The sequence below is a fragment of the Oryctolagus cuniculus genome, chromosome 18 (genome assembly GCF_051225735.1).
Source record: "Oryctolagus cuniculus isolate XC-2025 breed Fujian yellow rabbit chromosome 18, ASM5122573v1, whole genome shotgun sequence".
Classification (NCBI taxonomy): Eukaryota; Metazoa; Chordata; class Mammalia; order Lagomorpha; family Leporidae; genus Oryctolagus; species Oryctolagus cuniculus.
In genome coordinates this window covers 27,122,079-27,139,305 of record NC_142884.1, presented here as the reverse complement: position 1 = coordinate 27,139,305, position 17,227 = coordinate 27,122,079, and the positions used below count along the sequence as shown (strand labels likewise).

Here is a 17,227-nt window from a genome sequence, read left to right as displayed (position 1 = left end):
GACAGAGGAGCAGCGACACTTATGTGGTCACTTATTCTCACCTGCAGCCTGCATGGGAAAAAGTTCAACGACATTTCCGTAGTGTGCTTGGTAAAACACACTTAGACTGAAATCATTCATTTCTTCAACACTCATAGCGTATACTCACTTGCTCACTCAGCTAGGAAAGCACCCGTCATCGAGATGAGAGAAGAAAATGGCTTGGCCAAGGCTATGTGGAAGAAAAGGCAGCGAGGGGTCGGATCCTGGAGGTATTTTGAAAAGAAAGACAACAGGATATTCAGGTGAGTTGGATGTGGAGTGGAGAGGCGTCAAGGTGTATGGTTATGAGGGTGCATTTATTTATTTATACTTGAGAGGCAGACAGACAGAAATACCCCTACTTCCCAAATGCCCATACCACCTAGGATTGAGCCAAGCTGGTCAGGAGCCTGGAACTCCAGCCAGGTCTGTCATGTGGGTGGCAGGGACCCAAGTACTTGAGCCATCACAGGCGGCCTCCCAGGGTGTGTGACAGAAGCAGAGCTGGAACCTGCATGCAGGCACTCCAACACGGGATACAGGCATCCTAAGCAGCGTCTTAAATTCTGCACCAAAGCCCAAATCAATTCTTTTTTTTTTTTATCTTTACCTTTTAACTCCATTCCCACAAACTTTTTGAAGTCTCCTGATGTAAGCCGACCGTTGCTGACTGAGACCTCACAATGCAGTGTGAGTGCACTCTGGTGTAGCAGAACGAGCAGCCCCAGCTGGGGCCTCACACAACAGGACTGAGGCTGGACATCCAAGAGCAAGTTGGCTGGTTTTGCTTCTTCTGCAGCTTCTAGTCTCCGCTTGCAGATGGCCACACCCCCTCTGAGTTACCTTGGGGCCTTTTCTCTGTGTGCATGTGTCCCTGGGGTCTCTTCCCCTTCTTTTAAGCACATGGGTCACATGGGATTAGGGCCACACTTTTCTGACTCCATTTAGCCATCTCTTTAAGGGCTCCATCTCTACATATGGTTGCATTGAAAGCTGAACTCATGACATGAAGTGACACCATACAGGGGACTCACACAATACTCATCTGTTTCTGATTGGTTTGTTTCACAAGAATACATGGATGCTGCTCTCTTTTTAAGATCTTTTATTTGAAAGGCAGAGTTACAGAGAGACAGAAAGAGAGAGATCTTCCATCCATTGGTTCACTCCCCAAATGGCTCCAACATCCAGGCATAAGCCAGGCCAAAGCAAGAAGGCAGGAACTCCATCCGGGTCTCCCATGTGGGTGTCAGGGACCCAAGCACTTGGGCCGTCATCTGCTGCTTTCCCAGGCACATCAGCAGGGAGATGGATCAGAAGTGGAGCAGCTGGGACTCAAACTGGTGCTCCAATATAAGATGTCTGTTTGCAAGCTGTAGCTTGGCTTACTGTGCCACTGTGCTGGGAGTGAGGTGGTATCTCACTATAGTTTTCATTTGCATTTCCCCAGTGATTAGTGATGTTGAGCACCTTTTGACATGCTTGTTGGCCATTTTTATATCTTTAGAGAAATGTTTACTCAAGGCCTGGGTCCATTTTCTTTCTTTTTTCTTTTTTTCTTTCTTTTTTTTTTTTTTTTTTTTTTTTTTTTTTTTTTTTTGACAGGCAGAGTGGACAGTGAGAGAGAGACAGAGAGAAAGGTCTTCCTTTTTGCCGCTGGTGTACCCTCCAATGGCCGCTGCGGCTGGCGCGCTACGGCCGGCACATCGTGCTGATCCGAAGGCAGGAGCCAGGTGCTTCTCCCGGTCTCCCATGCGGGTGCAGGGCCCAAGCACTTGGGCCATCCTCCACTGCACTCCCTGGCCATAGCAGAGAGCTGGCCTGGAAGAGGGGCAACCGGGACAGAATCCAGCACCCCGACCGGGACTAGAACCCGGTGTGCCGGCGCCGCAAGGCGGAGGATTAGCCTAGTGAGCCGCGGCACTGGCCAGGTCCATTTTCAAATTAGGTTGTTTTCTTTCCCCTCCCCAGCTTGAGTGCAAATGTATTACATGTCCTCGACAATGCATGTTTTCTTTTCAGTGTCTCGTTCTGCAGCTTCCTTGGCCCTTTTTGCCAGAATGCCAAACAGCTGAGCACTGGCACAGGCCATGCAAAGACAAACACCTTGCAGCTCTACTCCTCGGTGATGACTCTGGCTTTCTCCTTCTTGCAGACATTCCAGGCGGGCATCCCTGGTCCTGTTGGCTGGGGGGCCGATCTGAGTTCTTCATCAGTGCTGTTCCCCTTCCTGGGGGCCCAGGATGAATGTGAGCTGTACTCCTTCAGCCGCTGCACAAGGGGCCTGCAGAGACTCTGTGGCTGTCTGCCTCCTCAGATCCACGGAGTATCCAAAGATCCAGGCCACCGTTCCATGGATCTTTCCGTGGATACCCACCATGGTCGGTCCACACCTTGGTGTGGAACTTCACAGTGGGGCACCACTCCATGGGCCTGATGGGTCACTGATGCACAATGTGGGGTGATACAGCGGGATGGGATTCGCCAAGTCTTGTGTCTATAAATCTGTGCACCTGCTGCTTGAACCATGTGGCCACACGCCACGGCCAGTCCCTGTTCAAGTGGGCCTTTGGGGTTGTGCCCATCCGGCTGGGCACTGTGGCTGCCTACTCCACTGGAAAACAGACAAACGGGGAAGAAAGCTTTTTTGTGGTTGAGTCATATATGATTTATTTATGTACTCAAGCTATCAATCTCTTCTCAGATGACTTGCAGATATGTTCTCCCACTCCAGAGGCTGCCCTTTCATTCTGTTGTATGTTTTGATGCAATTTTTAATTTTTTTTAGGTTTTAATTTTGAAGAAGTTCAATCTGTTTTTGATGACTGTGCTTTTGGTGTCATAATTAGGAAGTCACTACCAAATGCAGTTGTCATGAAGCTTTTCCTCGACATCTTCTTCTAAAAGCTAACTTTCACATATGGTATAAGGTTAGGTTGGGTTTTTCCTGTTGTTTTTGAAGAAGGAAGATATGGGGTGGGCCTTGTGGCACAGCAAGTTCAGCCACCACTTGGTATGCCCACCTCCCGGCTGATCCACTTCCGTTTCAGCTCCCTGCTAATGTGTCTGGGAAGCAGTCCCTGCTGCCCAAGCAGGAGATCCAGATGGAGGTCCAGTCTCCTGGCTTCAGCCATTGTGGCCATTTGGGTAGTAAACCAGTGGATGGAAGATCTCTCCCTGCCTCCCCTACCTCTGTAACTCTGCCTTTCAAATAAACAAAAGAAATCTTTAAGAAAAAATAAGCAAGATATTATGGAGTATCTCTGGGCTGACGGCAGTGACCCAGTAGAGACAGAAACACTGACATGCAGATGAAAGAGAGATAACTGCAGAAGCAAAGTCCGTGAGAAAGTGAGAGAGCTGGGATGCAGGGACTCTCTCCTGTTGTGTCATCGCCTTACCCTTGGCATCGATCATCCTTGGTATCTGATCAAGTTTGTCATCCACGGTTGCTAATGTCTAAGCCCTCAGCCTGAAATCCTCCTACCCTTGATGTCTCCTTGGCTATACATCCCCACTTGTACTCACATTCGGAATAGAGCCTGAATTGGCAATAGTGTAAAGTCTTCCTTACCATGGTAACAAGTGTCAGAACAATTTTGCTTTAACTTGTTCAAATGGGGTATTATACAAGAAGTATAAATAGCAGCCATTTGTGGAGTGCACCATTGGATGGGAGATCTCTTTCACTCTTTGTCTCTTTCTCTGTGTCGCTCTACCTTTCAAATAAATAAGTAACTCTTTTAAAAGTAAAGTGTGTATCCACTATGAACTGTTACATGGCAAACAAGAGCACAAAACCATAATAAAGACAAGAAGAAATCTATAGAAGCACAACACTGCAGTAAAAATCTTTTGAATGCTTCTTTAGTGTTTGATAGAATAGTACATTTTACAAATTAAAAAGCATTCAGAAGATAAAAATAGCATCCTTTTGGGGCCAGTACTGTGGTGCAGCAGATTAAGCAGTCACTTGAAATGCCAGAATATCACGTCAGAGAGCCAGTTCTTCCAGTCCAGGCCAGCGCCTCGGCTCACTAGGCTAATCTTCTGCCTGCGGCGCCAGCACACCGGGTTCTAGTCCTGGTCAGGGCGCCAGATTCTGTCTCAGTTGCCCCTCTTCCAGGCCAGCTCTCTGCTGTGGCCCGGGAGTGCGGTGGAGGATGGCCCAAGTGCTTGGGCCCTGCACCCCATGGGAGACCAGGAGAAGCACCTGGCTCCTGCCTTCGGATCAGCGCGGTGCGCCAGCCGCAGTGCGCCACCCGTGGGGGCCATTGGAGGGTGAACCAACGGCAAAGGAAGACCTTTCTCTCTGTCTCTCTCTCACTGTCCACTCTGCCTGTCAAAAAAAAAAAAAAAAGGATAAAATACTTAGTAATTAACCAAGGAGGTGAAAGATGTAAATAACAAAAATACAAAACATTATTGCAAGAATTATTTTAGACATAAATAAATGGGAAGACATTGTGTGTTGTATTTTTAGAAAATTTTGTGTATTTAGAAAATTCAATATCACCCCCCCGCCTCTGCCTCTCTGTAACTCTGCCTTTCAAATAAATCAATCTTTTTTTTTTTTTTTTAAAAAAAGATTTATTCTATTTATTTTAAAGACAGAGTTACAGAGAGAGGTAGAGACACAGAGAGAGAGGTCTTCCATCCACTGGTTCACTCCCCAGATGGTCACAACGCCGATCCGAAGCCAGGAGCCAGGATCCTCCTCCAGGTCTCCCATGGGGGTTCAGGGGTCCAAGGACTTGGGCCATCTTCTACTGCTTTCCCAGGCAACAGCAGAGAGCTGGATCAGAAGAGGAGCAGCCAGGACTCAAACCAGTGCCCATTTGGGATGCCGACGCTTCAGGCCAGGGTGTTAACCCGCTGTGCCACAGCGCTGGCCCCAATGAATCTTTTTTTTTTTTTTTTAAGAGCACTCAATGGGAAATGTACAATCTTATCAATATACATGCTGCTAGAAAACTGGATATCAAGAAAAAAAAGAAGCTGTACCCTTACCAAACATCAAATACAAAAACTCAGAACAGACCAAAGACCTGGGCACAACAGCTAAAACTGCAGAACTTCTAGAAGACCTATGAGAAAAGCTTCATGACACTGCATTATTTCTTGGCCATGACACCCAAATCACAGGCAACAAAAGAAAAAAATAGACGAATTTCATAAAAATGAAACTTCTGTGCATCAAAAAACACAATAACAGGTCAATCCATGGGAGAAAATTTTTCAAAATCATTTATCCGATAAGGAATTGGTGTTTATTATATAATGAATTCCTACAACTCTAGGAGGAAAAAAAAGCCAATTTAAAAACGGGCCAAGCACTAAAGTATACCTGCTAAAGAAGATACCCACGTGGCCAACAAGCACATGAAAAGATGCTCAACATTACTATTAGGGAAATGCAAATCAGATGCACAAATCATGTTACCCACGAGGCCAGCTGCTATAAAAAAGTATGCCTGTGCCCCATACTGTGGTACTTGGGCTTGGTCCTGGCTGCACTCCCTAGCCCAGCCTCCTGGGAGCTGGCAGGTGATAGGCAGCCGGAGTCATCCAGTCTCTGCCACCCACTCAGGAGACCCGTGCTCACCGGCACTGTGGTGGACACGGGGAGGGAACCAGCAGCTGTTGGTCTGTGTCCCTCCAACAAATAAATAAGTAACAGAAAATGACAACAGCTGGTGAGAATCTCCGAGAATGTAAAACAGTGCAGCCACAGTGGAAGATGGCACGGCCATGGCTCAGCTCCGAAGCCCTGAATGACTGGACTGTCCAGAAGTTCCTCCCCAAGGCGCGCGACCGAGAGGTGCAGGCAGGACCCTGAGCGGGCGAGCCCGCCGAGTGCCCGCTGGCAGGACGGGCGGATAAACCCAGCGTGGTGGCCTGTGGGGTTCTGGAAGGTTCTGCCGCGTGCTGCCCCGTGCATGACAGGTGAAGGCATTACACCCGGGAAAAGAGGCCAGCCCAAGAGAGTAAGCTCTGTGTGGGTTCACGGACTCAGGGTACCCGCAAGCGGCACCCCCAGAGCGGGAACGCGCCATGGCGGCAGTCAGGGGCACAGATGGTGACCAACTTCGCGTTGGTGTACTTAACGCCACTAACCAATGGAGAATTGGCCGCAATTTTTAAAAAAGCGAGGCGAGGCCCCCCACCCACCTTGGAAGTGGCGGGGCGCGGGGGCGAGGCTCACGCCCGCAGCCCCGCTCCCACTTCCGGGGTGGGCGAGCGCCGGGCTTCGACCTCCCCGCGCTCCCGCTTCCCCGTAGGCCACGTGGTTCCGCGTTACGTCGGTGCCGGGTAACCATGGCTACAGCCCAGCGTCAGGACACTGCCATCACCCCGCGGGGCCCCTCAGAGCGCCTTGGTGCCGCCTCTGTAACCTGCGACAATGGACGGCTGGCCCATTACAGGCCAACTAAGTGTACCTGTCACTGTTATCCTAGTGGACGCCTTAGTGTTCATTTCACTTTCTCCCCCAAGGCGAAGTCTCCGCCCCAAGCTTCTGCCCGCGGCCCCGCCCCCAGCCTCCATCCGCGCCAAGAATCGATCAGGCCTCTCCCTGGCGCCCTAGCGGCGTCTGGGAGGGACTGTGAGTGTCTGACTCCGGGCTGGATTGGTGATGCCTAGGGCGCTGCGTGCGCTTGCGCAGTGCTGAAGGCCGCGCTCGCGCTGACGGGCTGCCGGAGCTCCTTCAGAGTGAGCGGGAGACTAGTCGAGGCTTCTCGTGTCTCATACGGACACAGCATGGCGGACGAGGAGCTGGAGGCGCTGAGGAAGCAGAGGCTGGCGGAGCTGCAGGCGAAGCACGGGGTGAGCGCGCCCGCCCTCGCCCAGCCCGGCCCCTGCGGGGCGCCGCCCTCGCCCGGAGTGGAGGGCGCGGCCTCAGGCGGAGGCTCCCGGCGCCGCGGCCGGGTTGTGCCCCGCGGTCCGGGGCCCCGGCTGCTGCCCCCCGGCTGCCTCGTGGAAGGAGGGCTCCGTCGCCCGCCTCAGTCCCTGTCCGCGTCGCGTGGTGGGCTGGCGGCGGCGACCGCCTGCGGGCCTGCCTGGGTCTGGGGTCCCGGCCGGCCGGGCGTTAGTCCGCAGGTGCCCTCAGCGGTGCTGGCCGAGCAGGAATCCGCTCTTAGAGAACCCAGCAGGCCTGAGCCTTGGAGAGGGTCCGCCCGGAGGGAGGCGGGGGCCACCGGACCTTGGACGCGAAGCCCCCTGACCCGGACTCCGGGCGGAGGGGAGAGGGGCGCCGTGGCTGGCCGGGGTGGTCGGGAAGCCCTTCGTGGCGCGGGGGGGGTGGGGGGGGTGGGGTCCTCGGCGTCCTGACCCCGGGGCGCAGGTGTTCCCCAGAGTGACGCGGAAAGGTACGGTTCGGGGGTACAGGAAGCCCCTTCCCCAGCGTGGTTTGGATTCTCAAACATTCCATTGGATTATGATTTTCGAAGCCCGAAACACGAGGGGGAACTCGTTCTGCGAAGCCCCGTGTAGAATTATTTGGTGAACCGTCGCCAGCACTGCACGGGGCGGAAACACTAGGTCGTTCCTAGTTTTGGTGTTTTTTTTTTTTTTTCCCCTTTCTGTGCAGTTAGTCAATTGAAAGGTGAAATTATTTTTTCAGGATCCCGGCGATGCAGCGCAACAGGAAGCAAAGCACAGGTATGAACTGGCACTCTGCACTGTTGGGAGCGTGGTTCTGCCACGTGTGTGTGTGTGTGCACGCGGTATTTAACAGGTGTGTGCAGCTTCCTGGGATAGTGCTTTTCCCATAAATGACCACCAGGGTAGCTTCATTAGTAACTGGTTAATGAAATAAACATGTATGGAGCCCCCCTTAAAAACTTGGATTGCAGTCAGTGGTTTTTGTTGTTTTATGCCTAACCGGGATCATCTGAAAACGAGTAAAATAGTGGGAGCGCTCCGGGAGTGGAGCGCAGCGGGGTCCAAGTGCTCCCCCGCTGGTGGTCCGGCAGTGAATACCACCATTACAGGCGTCTCGCTGCTGTTTCACCCCAGCCAGGAGCACGCACTTCACACAGGTGCGGGTCCATGACTAAATATCTAAAGACCCCAGCTTGTGACCTGTTTAGAAATTGTGGTAAAAAACAAGTAACATAAAATGTATCATTTCTGCCATTTCTGAGTGTGCTGTTGAGTGGCCCTCCCTGTCCTGTGCAACAGCTCCCTAGAATGTCTTCATCTTGGAAAACAAACTCTGTGGTCGGCTCCCCCTCTCCCCCTCCTCCTGTCCCGCCACCTCCTGGTGCCTTCACTCATTCAGCAGACCCTTGCTGAGCACTGGGTTTGTGTCAGGCTCAGGGCTCTGTAGAAACTGACAAGGCAGAGGGAAGCAGTCAGGAGAAGCCCTGTAGTGAGCGGGGCAGTACAGAGAAACCAAAACGACGTGGCTTTCATCCCTTCTAAGGTGTACTTTTTGTCTTTGTTTTCTTACAAGTTAGCATCTGAATATGGGGTGCATTTTATAATCAGTTAATTTTGTCCTGGATTTCCCCAGAGAGGATTTACTTTTGCGACTGCCATCGCTGGGGCACATTTCGGAGACTTCTTAAATCCAAACTACCAACCTGGGGGTGCGGTTCAAACAACAGTTCTGCAAGAGCAGAGCTTGGAGTTGAGATTCTCAGAGGCCCTTTTTCCCTGCCTCCCCTCGGGCCAGATGATACAAGCTTCCTTGTTGTCCTTTTCCGCATGATTGGGTTATTTCTTGTTTACCTTGTACTGAGGATGTTGCTACTTGATTCCCCAGGTGTCTGTCTTAACAACTGCTGGTGCCTTCCCTTCGGTGAGGTCCAGTACTAGTAGTTAGTGGCAGGGCTCAAGCACACAGGAGCTCTAAACCATGCTTCATGAATGAAGGGCCCCAGCCCTCCCTCTGATTCAGCCAGAGCATCTCTGTTCTGTGTATTAAGTTCCTGGAAGGGCTTTATTGGGGGGGGGGGGGGCGTGGGCAGTCTGGTACTTGGGTAGTGGGAAGAAGCAAGGACAGTGCAGAGTAACCATTTTACTCCCCCTCCTCATCTAAGAAACAAGCTAGAGTCCTGAAGTACAGGATGGGGTCTGGATGGCCAGTTGCCTGTGCCTGCTTCACATAGCCTCCCTGGCATCAGCATCCTTCCAAATGCCGGCATCCTTTCCATAGTGTCTTTTTAAAATTTTTTTAATTTATTTTTGGAAGTCAGAGAGAGAGGGAGAGAGCTTCCATCCACTGGTGCATTTCCCAAGTTTTGGCCACAACGACCAGGGCTGGGCTAGGCTGAAACCAGAAGCCAGGAGCTTCATCTGTGACTGCCAGCTGAGTGCAGGAGCCCAGGGACGTGGGCCGTCTCCGCTGCCTGTCCAGGTGCATTAGCAGGGAGCTGCTGGATCAGAAGTGGAGCAGCTGGAACTTGAATTGGTACCCAGGTGGGAAGCTGGTGTCACAGGCGGTGGCTTAATCCATTAACTCCATAACACCAGCCCTCCCTCTTGTTTAAATATTTATTTTTGGAAGCCAGCATTGTAGGCCAGGGGTGTGGGGGACCACCACACGTTTCTAGCATCTGTCACACGCTGTGCACTTCAAAAATCACTGGTAATGGTGGTTGAACTGAAGCTCCATCCTGAGTTAGGAAAATGTAGCACTTACCTTGCAGCCTGGTCGGCGTGCACCCGTATGTCGTAAGGTTGGTTGAGGGCAGAGCACGCACCGTAGCAGTCCGTGTATACCGTAGATGTCTGCTTGGGAAACACTGCATGAGTTACTGTTCTGTCTGTTCAGCAGAAATGCTGAGAGCTTAGTTCTAATTTTGTTTGACCTATGTTTTTGTTGTAGGGAAGCAGAGATGAGAAACAGTATCTTAGCCCAAGTTCTGGATCAGTCAGCCCGGGCCAGGTGTAAGCATCTTCAGCTTCCTGTTTCCATAACGTTGGCTTGTCAGTTTAATTGGGAGATGCGCATGCAGTTACTGCCGTATCTAGATTAAGTACGCGTTTAACCTAAAAAACATGCAATAGATTTTTGTAAAAAGTGTAAAATCTGTAAACCTATAGAAATGTATTTAACTGTTCAAATTACCTGCTCAGTTCTCTTAACCAAGGAAATATCCTCCAAGTGCATGTTAGGTAAAATTTATAGGAAACACTTCTTAAAGAGTAGCAATCAGAAAGTTGCTCCTATTGACGGGGTGTTGGAACCTAGAGGTGCATTATATTCTCAATTACAGTCTGTGTTTGGGGTGTTCTTAATAAAAACCAGAAAGAATAAAATGAGCCATTCAGACTAAGCTGGTTCTCATCTTGCACCTTGAAGTCCAGTTTGAGTTTTGAAGAGACAGCTGTAGGTGTATCGTCATCACTACTACACACTGATAGACAAGTTGCCTCTCAGAGGGCAGACTTACACTTCTGGAGGCTGAGAACTTAGTTTACCAGGTTTAACTGCAGGCCCACCGCTATCTCCATGTGACTTTGCGATTGACAGGCCTGACCTTCAGTTCTCTCAGGTTCTGAGAGGGGTCACAACACTGTCAGCTTCACTGGTTGAGACACACTCAGGGGCTTGTGCAGTGCTCTGGAAATGTCAGCACATAGTTTAAAGGTACAATATAAGTGCATTTAATTTTGACACCTTTTGCATATGTATTTTTTTTTTTTCAGTAAGTAACTTAGCACTTGTAAAGCCTGAAAAAACTAAAGCAGTAGAAAATTACCTTATACAGATGGCAAGATATGGACAACTGAGTGGGAAGGTATGTTATCCTGTTTTATCAAAACATGGCTTCAAAAGGTCAATTTCATATTCATCAGATGATAGAATTCTTGCTGAGTCATTCCATAAAGAAATTTTTAAAGGAGAGAATCATCATACCCACCGTAAATCCTAAATAATTGCCTTTCCTAAAATCCTTAGCTTCTCTTCATCCCTGACACTGCTGTGGAACCTTGGTGTCGGTACTAGGTTAAACCGTTGCTCCTGCACTGGAACCAGGTTTATCAGTAATGCTGGCGAACATTTGCCAGTGTGGGGAAAGTCAGGCTTGTTCGGCAGAACCCCTCAGTCACTCTATGTGTCGCTATAACGCCGTGCACGCTGCATGTATTCTGTGAAGCCCTCCTGCACTCCCAAACCCTCTGCTGCCCTCAGCCTAGCAGGATCAGCCCTTTCCCCTGAGCCCCTCACACCAAGAGCCACACGTGTGGGAGACGGTGGGTGGATTTTGAGATTATTCCTTCAAGATGGCATCTAAGCTTCTCAGGGCAGAGGTGGTCTGTTTGTACCCCAGACAACACAGCAGTGTAGTGAACATGATTGGTACTTCTGTTGATGATGATGAAGATGTTCTTCATATTTTTTTACTTTGAAATGGTAAATTCTTTGTTTAAAGAAGTCCTGTTTTTCCTTCTGGTTATCCTAGGTATCAGAACAAGGTTTAATAGAAATCCTTGAAAAAGTAAGCCAACAAACAGAAAAGAAAACAACAGTTAAAGTAAGTTTCCCAAATGCACGTGGCAAAAGAAATGTTAGTGTTGGATGCACATCCGCCCTATCAGAATCTCTCAGCCCGTAGACACTTTCGTCTTGTAACACTGGGAAGTTTTGGAAAAAAGGCGGAATATATTGAAGGGGGTGGAAGGCTTTTGTCTCCCAGCCGCACCCTTGTAGGTCACTGAGTGGTTTTAAGGCACACAGAAGTGTCTTGCTAAAGAAAGTGGATGTTTTTCTTCTCAGGAATCTGAGCTATGATTTATTAGACATGTTATGACACTCATTTCATCTTCCCCCAGTTCAACAGAAGAAAAGTAATGGACTCTGATGAAGATGACGATTATTAACTAAAAAACTGTTCAGAAACTGGAACTTAATGCAACAGATCTGATAACATGTTTACCTTGTTTATTGTCTATATGCCTTTTAAAAAATAAACTTGTTATGCAAAATAAAGCCATTCAGGCAAGTTGTTTTAGTACCATAGCCAAGGGACCAGGAGATCTGCACTTTGACTCTTCCCCCTACACCATCAAAAGCTTTCAATGTGTAGCAGCATGGATTTATCCTTCAGAGTTGTGACTAAGGATTAGGTAGGGAAATGTCCTTAGCAGACAGAAGCTGCTCCAGCACTCTTCAGCGAGAAGAAAATAGCAGTGACCTGTTACATGGCGGAATTAAGACCCACGGATGGAACTGAATCAGCTTTAACATCTGACCACAGCTAGTATTTCCAAGACTAGGTTCTGAAAGCAAGCAAGTCATTTCTCTTCCTGCAGTACTTACATTTGATGTGAGGAAACTCCTGGTTTTAATCCTTCATAACCTGCTTTTTGAGGCATTGAGATTAAATTGTCTAACAAGTATCATTTCCATCCAACACAACTAAATAATAGTTCCACTAATAAAAATAATCAAATTCAGTAGGACATAACTGGTAGTACTTAACAATAAGAAACACGTTTGTAAGAGAAATGACTTTTAAAATTCAGTTGAGACAGTTCAACAGTTAAAATGTTTTGGTAGAAGTGTTCTGAGTTCTTAACTGATAAGGTTGCGGAAGGCTTCACATATATGTTACTGCTTATTTTGTGTTTCCACTTACTCATAAATTTAACTTGTAAAGGATCAACTAAACTGTTCAGTGCAATCTTTTGGACATCTTCATCTTGTGAGACAACCCACGAATATGTTCATAACGTGAGTAAGATGGATGGGATTAGTATCAGAACTGTGATGGGAAATGTGGTTCATAGTCCTCATCTCTGATTTAGCCAGCAGAGCTGTATTTGAGATTTACTGTATTGAATTTGTAACTACAGTTGAAGAAAGTCAGTGCTGGAACAAGTGCAACCATTCCTCAATAAACCAATGAGTAGAACCATCAAGAACGTTTTTTAAAGGAACACAGGATTATCAGAGTCAAAATTTGGAAGGAGGGGTGCAGGAAGAGGGGCACACATACTTGGCACAGCAGTTAAGAGGTGGCTATTAGAGTGCCTGGGTCTGTGTCCTGGCTCTGCTCCCAGTTCTAGACGCATGCTAATGCATACTCTGAGACACGGTAGAAGTACTTGGGTCCTTGATATCCACATGGGAGATGGATGGAGTTCTAGGCTCCTGGCTTTGGATTGGCCCAGCTCTGGCTGTTGTGGGCATTTGGGGAGCAAACCAGCAGATGAGAGATTTCTAAGTGTGGGTATCTCTGCCTTTCAAATAAATTCTAAAAAATTTTTAAAATTTGGTCAGGAGTTTTAAAAATTCCAATTACAGGCTGATTTTGCTTTAGGTCTCATGTAAAAATGCTGGGGGGACATTAGATGATTTTTAGCAACTTTGTTATAAGCTGCTTGCAGCTACTGACAGCAATGGGTTTTTAAATGGTTAAATCTTTGAAAGGCACTTACGAACAGTTCTACAGCGCATTAGAAAAGTATACCATGACACACTCAGAATCATAAAGTTTACTATTTCTTTTCCATCATTTGGCACATTTCCAAGGCACATTAGAAAATTAGAAATCATAAATTACTTTGTAGAAAAATAATCACCGCTCCTTTCTATACATACACAAGTATTTCCAAGAACATGCACAAAACCGTTTCCTTATTACAAAGTTATCTGAGGAGGTACTCAGGACAAACCCATGTTTGCAGCTCTAGACCAGTAACATAAAAAAATAACAGTGTAATCTATAGAAATTTATAAAAAGGAATAAGTGGCCATAAATTCTAACCTAAAGTAACTTTGACCTGGTTTGTGCTGTTTGGATTTGAATCAGAAGACTAAGAAAAGATGTGCCAAATCGACTCTAGTAACCATCTGTCGGGTGTGACATTTAAGGGAGGTTCTCAAAAGAAAGACATTCCTGGAAACACTTCTGCGAGTACGCGTGTGCAGTGCTGCGGGAAGAAAATTATACCCAGCTTCTTCCATATTCATGGTGTAGGCTGGTTGTAAGATGTCGCTACAATGAACATCACAATGGCATTTAGGCATCTTTGGGTTCAAGTCTTGCTTTTACAAAGGAACGTTTTCCAGGCCCTGTTTGTGCATTCAGATGTGACATTTCTGCCTGGCCCCCATGGTACCATGAAACCTAAACTGCTTCTCTTCAGCTCACCCCAAGTCGGGGAATTGTCTTAGCTTGCGGTTTGCTGGTTCATACTGGTTCATACACATCCCAGAGGCGTAGCCCCTGACAGCAGGAGGTGGTCCTGCTCAGGCACTGAGACCCACACCCGGACTTGAGGATCTGGCCATGAACACTGGAATTTCTGTCCATTCTTGATCACATGCGGTCATTAGCCTTGAAGAGGGCAGTTGAAGGGTCTTGTCTCCTTTCCTTCGCCCCAGAAAATCCTCTCTTCAAGCCAGTTATTTGAGGGTGCTAGCGTTAGCACCAGGCTGAGCTCGTGCCCAGCACCTGGTATACTCACTTGGCCACAGATTTAACAACCCCTGATTACTGCTGGGACTGGGAATTACTGGCCTCTTGGGGCGTGGCAGGGTGGCCAGCGGTGTCAGGGCCCTCGACTGTGTGTCTGCGCTGCAGCCGCCTGCTGCCTGCCTTTGCCGGAGCAGTCTGTCTGAGCCCAGGCGGCTCGCTGCTTCCCCCGTCCGCGGTCTGAGGCCGGCTCGGCTCCGGCAGGATGTTACTCTGTCTCAGGGTGTCTCCTTGCCTCTCTGGCTAAAGAAAAGGTACAAGTCAACCGATGTCTGCACCGTCCTTTCGTCAGCACCGCTGTGCGCTCACTGTGGCAGGGTGCTCCGTCCTGGGTGGGATCATCCCAGTTCTGACATCCCCGTGCTGACAGACGCTGGGCCTCCCACCAATCTGCAGGCCTGTCAGCTAAGCTGTGGGACATTAAATATGAGATCAAAATTCGCCATGTTGAGAAGAACCACTGATTTCTCTGAAACAAGTTTGAATTTTTTATGTGTTTGTCCCAACAAGCATCTGCCACAGCTGTAAATTCTATGTCTCACCAGCAAGGAGGGAAACTTTTTGCTGGCAAGTCACCTCACTGGCCCCTGGACTGTGTACCAGCCTTCCATCTACAACATGATGCGACAGAAAGATGGCCACAGAGAGCCTCCCCATGCAGTGCTCGCTACTCATCCCTTCCCTTCGAGCTCACAGCACAGGGCGGCTGCAAGGATCCCACTACCCCACACGCACTGCAGCAGCCCGCGCGTGCCTCACCCTGGCCCCTCGCACCTGTGTGTCTCCACCTGGAAAGGTATTAAATATAACAGCCAATGATGTCTGTAGTCTGGACTGTTCTACTCAAGACTGTATTTTCTGTAGCTGCTAACCCTTGTGTGGGATAAGGAAATGAAGATGACTATCAAGGGGACGTGTGTTTACCATGGATTACTTTTGGAAAAGCCAGGTTTTAAAAAATAGGATTATCATGGCCGGTGCCGCGGCTCAACAGGCTAATCCTCTGCCTGCGGCACCGGCACACCGAGTTCTAGTCCCGGTTGGGGCGCCGTATTCTGTCCCGGTCGCTCCTCTTCCTGTCCAGCTCTCTGCTGTGGCCAGGGAGTGCAGTGGAGGATGGCCCAAGTGCTTGGGCCCTGCACCCACATGGGAGACCAGAAGAAGCATCTGGCTCCTGGCTACAGATCAGCTCGGTGCGCCGGCCACAGCGGCCATTGGGGGATGAACCAATGGAAAAGGAAGACCTTTCTCTGTCTCTCTCTCTCACTGTCCACTGTGCCTGTCAAAAAAAAAAAAAAATAATAATAATAGGATTATCAGACAGGGTTCAGTAACTCACCTCACGCAAAGAACCTTCAGTAAAATTAGGAACACTTCTACCTCTTGCCATAATCTCCCTTGAAGTCCTTCCCCTGAAACCCAAAATAAACTAAGTATTAACCCAACAGAGATGTTTGGGATGGTGGTGTGAACACTCTGGCCACAAGGTGGCAGCATTAGATGACTGCATATGTGTCCACGGCCAATCAGAAGGGATTGTAAAGCCACTGTAAAGTGGAGGCAGCTCCGGATACTCACTTGAACTGACCCACAAAGCAAAACTCTCTTGTGAAAGGTTCATTGGGGAGCTCGTACATTTTTGAGTTCCCTGTAGAGAAAAGGATAAATTAAAATTGCAGTATATGGCTCGGTGCTGTGGCACAGTGGGGAAAGCTACTGCCTGCAGTGCCGGCATCCATGTGGACACCAGTTCAAGTCCCAGCTGCTCCACTTCTGATCCAGCTCCCTGCTAATGTGCCTGGGAAAGCAGCAGAGGATGGACCAAGTGCTTGGGCCCTGCACTCACATGGGAGACCCAGAAGAAACTCCTGGCTCCAGGCAGGCCAAGCTCCGGCCACTGTGGCCATTTGGGGAGTGAACCACAAGATGGAATCTCTTTCTCATTCTCTCTATAATCTGCCATTAGAATAAATAAATGTATCTCTTTCTTTAAGCTTTATTTAAGTGTTCGAAAGGCAGAGTTAGAGAGGCAGAGGCAGAGAGAGGTCTTCCACCTGCTGGCCCACTCCCCAATTGGCCTCAACAGCCAGAGCTGTACCGATTCAGAGCCAGGAGCCAAGAGCAGCCTCCCAGTCTCCCACGCGGGTGCAGGGACCCAAGGACCTGGGCCATCTTCCACTGCTTTCCCAGGCCATAGCAGGGAGCTGGATCAGAAGTGGAGCAGCCAGGACACGAACTGGTGTCCATATGGGATGCCAGCACTGCAGGAGGCGGCTCCACCTGCTACACCACAGTGACAACCCCTAAATATATTTTTAAAAATTTGCAGTGTGAATAAACTTTCCATTTTTCTGTTCTAATGAAATTCAGAAAATTGTTGCTTACTTAAAGGAACATATTAGCAAACACCTGTTTATTGCTGTGTGAGCCCCCCCCCCACAAGAAAATACATCCTTAACTCACAGATACTTCCTACATTCACTACATATGGCCAATTATGGTGAGACAGTCACAGGGTTGTGATTTTAAAAAGAAGAGATGGAACAAGGATACCTTCTAAACAAAACAAAAAAAAAAGCCAAAACCACAAAAATTTTTAAGATGCACACATCCCAGTGCCGGTGCCGCGGTTCACTAGGCTAATCCTCTGCCTTGCGGTGCCGGCACACTGGGTTCTAGTCCCGGTCGGGGCACCGGATCCTGTCCCGGTTGCCCCTCTTCCAGGCCAGCTCTCTGCTGTGGCCAGGGAGTGCAGTGGAGGATGGCCCAAGTGC

The 17,227-nt window shown here is 48.8% G+C and overlaps 2 protein-coding genes across 29 annotated transcripts in view; one reads left to right on the top strand and one right to left on the bottom strand.

Annotated features, from left to right (window-relative positions):
* The first annotated feature begins 6,683 nt into the window (after positions 1 to 6,683).
* Positions 6,684 to 11,962, top strand: PDCD5 (programmed cell death 5). Its single transcript, XM_002721138.6, has 6 exons — positions 6,684 to 6,846; positions 7,643 to 7,680; positions 9,854 to 9,915; positions 10,678 to 10,769; positions 11,436 to 11,507; positions 11,806 to 11,962. Exons 1-6 carry the CDS (start codon positions 6,781 to 6,783, stop codon positions 11,851 to 11,853), a joined length of 378 nt encoding a protein of 125 aa, XP_002721184.1. The 5' UTR covers positions 6,684 to 6,780; the 3' UTR covers positions 11,854 to 11,962.
* A 1,493-nt stretch (positions 11,963 to 13,455) lies between these two features.
* Positions 13,456 to 17,227, bottom strand: part of ANKRD27 (ankyrin repeat domain 27) — a 55,251-nt gene continuing 51,479 nt past the window's right edge. For 7 of the 28 annotated variants that reach the window (XR_016224485.1, XM_089318715.1, XM_070063557.2 and 4 more), the window contains 3 exons: positions 16,032 to 16,101; positions 15,793 to 15,865; positions 13,456 to 14,696 (listed from right to left, as the gene is read on the bottom strand). Coding sequence is in view for 26 of the 28 variants with exons in the window: in XM_089318715.1 (XP_089174841.1) it covers positions 14,472 to 14,696; positions 15,793 to 15,865; positions 16,032 to 16,101 (368 nt within the window). In the remaining 2 variants the exon portion in view is untranslated. Of the gene's footprint in view, positions 15,733 to 15,792; positions 15,866 to 16,031; positions 16,102 to 17,227 lie in introns of all 28 variants that reach the window. The other 21 variants (XM_070063570.2, XM_070063565.2, XM_089318716.1 and 18 more) reach the window with 8 other exon arrangements.